We start from the raw sequence: 6000 nt of genomic DNA, 5'->3' as shown, positions 1-6000 counted from the left end.
TCCCGGAGGAAACCCACGCAGACACGGGGAGAATGTGCAGACTCCACACAGACAGTGACCCAAGCCGGGAATCGAACCCGGGTCCCTGGCGCTGCGAGGCAGCAGTGCTAACCACTGTGCCACCGTGCCCCCGGGAATCGAACCCGGGTCCCTGGCGCTGCGAGGCAGCAGTGCTAACCACTGTGCTGCCGTGTAAGCATAATTTAGCATAGCCATTCCACCTAACCCACACATCTTTGGACCGTGGGAAGAAACCGGAGCACCCGGTGGAAACCCACGCAGACACAGGGAGAATGTGCAAACTCCACACAGACAGTGGCCCGAGCCGGGAATCGAACCCGGGTCCCTGGCGCTGCGAGGCAGCAGTGCTAACCACTGTGCTGCCGTGTAAGGATAATTTAGCATGGCCATTCCACCTAACCCGCACATCTTTGGACTGTGGAGGAAACCGGAGCACCCGGAGGAAACCCACGCAGACACGGGGAGAATGTGCAAACTCCACACAAACAGTGGCCCGAGCCGGGAATCGAACCCGGGTCCCTGGCGCTGCAGAGGCCAAGTCACTGAAAATATTCAATAAAGAGATAGATCACTTGTTAGATTTCAATTTTTATATTTTAATGGCATCAGCAGCAGAAGGGCGGGAAGATGACATTGAGATAGAGATTAGCCATGATCACGTTGAAGGGTGCAGCAGGCTCGAAGGGCCTACCCTTGATCTGAGTTTCTATGTCACACTCGGGGGCATTGTCTGCAGACCAGCGGGGTCCCATGAAGCACTGGGGTCCCACGTGTGGCCAGGTAGCTCAATTCCGGGCACTTCCTGTTGGTGTGCCTCACTTCCTGTCACCGACCACAGAATGTGACTGCTCCTGTCCCACTGCATCTCAGCAATGAAGGTGAAACGCCGGCAGGTCACGACCTACCCGCCTGTCAGAGGACCCAGCTGCCCCAACACCTCTCCCACCCCGCCCAACCCTTCTCCAAGCGCCCCCCGCCCAGCCCCTCTCCATCTGGGAGCAATGCCAGCGGAGGTCGAGGGAACAAAAACAAATGATGCATTTCCATTTCCCTTCTGCTGGAGTTTGATTGGGGAGGAGGTGGGGAATCGTGGATCCGGTCCAATCCCCGATGGATTTCCAGTCCCAAGGAAAGGGCCGCAGTCAGCTCCGGTTGGTGGTCCTCTTCGCCTGCCGGCTGGAATTTCGGGAGGGCGGGATTGGGTCAGGTGCCGGGATTCGGTCTCGGAGCTCGCAGGAAGGGTTCATGGAAAACGTCAAACAATCTCCGGGCCTGTGGGGAGGAAAGATCACACGGGGTGAGGGTCGCATCTGGAGACAGAGGGGGGGGGGGGGGGATATGATTCCCACGCACGCACATACCCTCAACCCCAGCCCTTTCGTCCTGTCCACCTCTCCCTCCCACCCTCCCCTCCGCGACCCATCACTCCATGCCTTCCCGAACCCCCACATCTCTGCTTTCCTCTCCCCGTCCCTCCAGCCAATGAGGCCCCTTCCGCCCCTCCCTCCCTCCCTCCATCCTGCCCTCCCTCCCTCCATCCTGCCTTCCCTCCATCCTGCCTTCCCTTTCTCCCTTCCCAGTTCACCGCAACAAAACGCAAATTGGGAACGAGCCCCCACGCCCCCCTCCAGCCCATTCGAGAACAAACAGTGGCCTTGACTCACCTTCTGTGGTCCCAGACCGGGACAGAGAGAGAGTTCCTCCCTCGAAGCCTCCACCACATCCTTCAGCGACTGCAAGAGGAGAGGGAACAGTCATTAGGTCAGAGAACATCCTACCAATGATGGGACGTGTCTCAAAGTCGCAGAAACACATAAAGAGTCTGTAACATTCACACCACACAAGTGCCAGGCAATGACTATCTCCAACAGAGAGGATCTAACCATCTCCCCCTTGACATTCAATGGTATTCCCATCGCTGAATCCCCCACTGTCAACATCCTGGGGGTTCCCATTGACCAGACACTGAACCAGACCCAGCCGTATAAATACTGTGGCTCCCAGAGCAGGTCAGAGGCTGGGAATCCTGCGGAGAGTAACTCACCTCCTGACTCCCCCCAAAGCCTGTCCACCATCTACAAGGACACAAGTCAGGAGTGGGATGGAATACTCTCCACTTGCCTGGATGAGTGCGGCTCCCAACAACACTCGAGAAGCTCGACACCATCCAGGACAAAGCAGCCCCCGCTCGATCGACACACTAACCCCCACCTTCAACACTCACTCCCTCCACCACCGACGCACAGAGGCAGCCGTGTGTACCATCTACAAGATGCACTGCAGCGACTCACCAAGGCTCCTTCGACAGCACCTTCCAAACCCACCACCTCTACCACCTAGAAGGACAAGGGCAGCAGACACATGGGGAACACCACCACCTGCAAGCTCCCCCTCCGAGCCCCACACACACCATCCTGACTTGGAAATATATCGGCTGTTCCTTCACTGTCGCTGGGGACAAAATCCTGGAACTCCCTCCCGAACAGCACTGTGGGTGTACCTACACCACACGGGACTGACTGGTGTCCAATAACAATCCTGGAACTCCCTCCCTAACAGCACTGTGGGTGTACCTACACCACACGGACTGACTGATGTCCAATAACAATCCTGGAACTCCCTCCCTAACAGCACTGTGGGTGTACCTACACCACACGGACTGACTGATGTCCAATAACAATCCTGGAACTCCCTCCCTAACAGCACTGTGGGTGTACCTACACCACATGGGACTGACTGATGTCCAATAACAATCCTGGAACTCCCTCCCTAACAGCACTGTGGGTGTACCTACCCCACACGGGACTGACTGATGTCCAATAACAATCCTGGAACTCCCTCCCTAACAGCACTGTGGGTGTACCTACACCACACGGGACTGACTGATGTCCAATAACAATCCTGGAACTCCCTCCCTAACAGCACTGTGGGTGTACCTACACCACACGGGACTGACTGATGTCCAATAACAATCCTGGAACTCCCTCCCTAACAGCACTGTGGGTGTACCTACACCACACGAAACTGATTGATGTCCAATAACAATCCTGGAACTCCCTCCCTAACAGCACTGTGGGTGTACCTACATCACACGGGACTGACTGATGTCCAATAACAATCCTGGAACTCCCTCCCTAACAGCACTGTGGGTGTACCTACACCACACGGAACTGACTGATGTCCAATAACAATCCTGGAACTCCCTCCCTAACAGCACTGTGGGTGTACCTACACCACACGGGACTGACTGATGTCCAATAACAATCCTGGAACTCCCTCCCTAACAGCACTGTGGGTGTACCTACACCACACGGACTGACTGATGTCCAATAACAATCCTGGAACTCCCTCCCTAACAGCACTGTGGGTGTACCTACACCACTCGGACTGACTGATGTCCAATAACAATCCTGGAACTCCCTCCCTAACAGCACTGTGGGTGTACCTACACCACACGGGACTGACTGATGTCCAATAACAATCCTGGAACTCCCTCCCTAACAGCACTGTGGGTGTACCTACTCCACACGGACTGACTGATGTCCAATAACAATCCTGGAACTCCCTCCCTAACAGCACTGTGGGTGTACCGACACCACACGGGACAGCAGCGGGTTCAAGATGGCGGCTCCCCCACCACCTTCTCGAGGGGAATGAGGGATGGATAATAAACTCTGGGCCCGGCAGCGATGCCCACATCCTGGGAATGAACGAATGAAAAGCGCAATCTGAGGAGTGGGTGTCAGAGATATGGAAGGTGATGGGGGGAGACACACGAGGCAACAGAGAACTCACCTTGAAAGTGCCAATAAGCGTCAAGGAGTCAGTCTTGTTCACCGATTTCACAGTAGTCAGGCAGTCTGTTACCTGGAGAGAGAGACAGAGAGAGAACGGAAGAGGGAGAGAGGAAGGGTGAGGTCAGAATTTATATAAGATTGGTGAGACCACACTGGGAGCACCGTGCACAGTTCCAGTCTCCGTATCCCTCGGTTAGACCGCACTGGGAGCACCGTGCACAGTTCCAGTCTCCGTATCCCTCGGTGAGACCACACTGGGAGCACCGTGCACAGTTCCAGTCTCCGTATCCCTCGGTTAGACCGCACTGGGAGCGCCGTGCACAGTTCCAGTCTCCGTATCCCTCGGTTAGACCCACACTGGGAGCACCGTGCACAGTTCCAGTCTCTGTATCCCTCGGTTAGACCACACTGGGAGCACCGTGCACAGTTCCGGTCTCCGTATCCCTCGGTTAGACCACACTGGGAGCACCGTGCACAGTTCCAGTCTCCGTATCCCTCGGTAAGACCACACTGGGAGCACCGTGCACAGTTCCAGTTTCCGTATCCCTCGGTTAGACCCACACTGGGAGCACCGTGCACAGTTCCAGTCTCCGTATCCCTCGGTTAGACCACACTGGGAGCAGTGTGCACAGTTCCGGTCTCCGTATCTCTCGGCTAGACCACACTGGGAGCAGTGTGCACAGTTCCGGTCTCCGTATCTCTCGGTTAGACCACACTGGGAGCACCGTGCACAGTTCCAGTCTCCCTATCCCTCGGTTAGACCACACTGGGAGCACCGTGCACAGTTCCAGTCTCCGTATCCCTCGGTTAGACCCACACTGGGAGCACTGTGCACAGTTCCGGTCTCCATATCCCTCGGTTAGACCCACACTGGGAGCACCGTGAACAGTTCCAGTCTCCCTATCCCTCGGTTAGACCCACACTGGGAGCACTGTGCACAGTTCCGGTCTCCATATCCCTCGGTTAGACCACACTGGGAGCACCGTGCACAGTTCCGGTCTCCGGATCCCTCGGTTAGACCACACTGGGAGCACCGTGCACTGTTCCAGTCTCCGTATCCCTCGGTTAGACCCACACTGGGAGCACCGTGCACAGTTCCAGTCTCCGTATCCCTCCGTTAGACCACACTGGGAGCACCGTGCACAGTTCCAGTCACCGTATCCCTCGGTTAGCCCCACACTGCGAGCACCGTGCACAGTTCCAGTCTCCGTATCCCTCGGTTAGACCCACACTGGGAGAACCGTGCACAGTTCCAGTCTCCGTATCCCTCGGTTAGACCACACTGGGAGCACCGTGCACAGTTCCAGTCTCCCTATCCCTGGAATTCAGCCAAGTGTCGACACTCACCTTGGAGAGATAGTCAGTCTCCACTTTCTCTTTCAGAATATCCGATGGTTTATTCTCGTAGGACTTGTAGGTCTCCAGATACCGACCAGCCTCCTCCGCACTGCACACAACACACACAGGATTAAAGAATTACCGAGTCCAAGGATGGGGACAGTGTAGAGGGAGCTTTACTCTGTATCTAACCCCGTGCTGTACCTGTCCTGGGAGTGTTTGATGGGGACAGTGTAGAGGGAGCTTTACTCTGTATCTAACCCCGTGCTGTACCAGTCCTGGGAGTGTTTGATGGGGACAGTGTACAGGGAGCTTTACTCTGTATCTAATCCCGTGCTGTACCTGTCCTGGGAGTGTTTGATGGGGACAGTGTTGAGGGAGCTTTACTCTGTATCTAACCCCGTGCTGTACCTGTCCTGGGAGTGTTTGATGGGGACAGTGTAGAGGGAGCTTAACTCTGTATCTAACCCCGTGCTGTACCTGTCCTGGGAGTGTTTGATGGGGACAGTGCAGAGGGAGCTTTACTCTGTATCGAACCCCGTGCTGTACCTGTACTGGGAGTGTTTGATGGGGACAGTGTAGAGGGAGCTTTACTCTGTATCTAACCCCGTGCTGTACCTGTCCTGGGAGTGTTTGATGTGGACAGTGTAGAGGGAGCTTTACTCTGTATCCAACCCCGTGCTGTACCTGTACCGGGAGTGTTTGATGGGGGACAGTGTCGAGGGAGCTTTACTCTGTATCTAACCCCGTACTGTACCTGTCCTGGGAGTGTTTGATGGGGGACAGTGCAGAGGGAGCTTTACTCTGTATCTAACCCCGTGCTGTAGCTGTCCTGGGAGTGTTT

The 6000-nt window shown here is 55.7% G+C and overlaps 1 protein-coding gene across 1 annotated transcript in view; it reads right to left on the bottom strand.

Moving 5' to 3' along the window:
• Positions 1–597: 597 nt before the first annotated feature.
• Positions 598–6000, bottom strand: part of ercc1 (excision repair cross-complementation group 1) — a 96357-nt gene continuing 90954 nt past the window's right edge. Inside the window, exons 2-5 of the mRNA XM_078205173.1 lie at positions 5166–5265; positions 3817–3888; positions 1686–1754; positions 598–1293 (exon numbers count right to left, since the gene is read on the bottom strand). Of these exons, the coding sequence (XP_078061299.1) occupies positions 1225–1293; positions 1686–1754; positions 3817–3888; positions 5166–5265 (310 nt within the window). The 3' untranslated portion in view covers positions 598–1224. The remainder of the gene's footprint in view (positions 1294–1685; positions 1755–3816; positions 3889–5165; positions 5266–6000) is intronic.

This window comes from Mustelus asterias, unplaced genomic scaffold (assembly GCF_964213995.1).
Source record: "Mustelus asterias unplaced genomic scaffold, sMusAst1.hap1.1 HAP1_SCAFFOLD_597, whole genome shotgun sequence".
Lineage (NCBI taxonomy): Eukaryota > Metazoa > Chordata > Chondrichthyes > Carcharhiniformes > Triakidae > Mustelus > Mustelus asterias.
The sequence above is the reverse complement of the archived record's forward strand: the minus strand, read 5'-3'. Positions and strand labels throughout refer to the sequence as shown.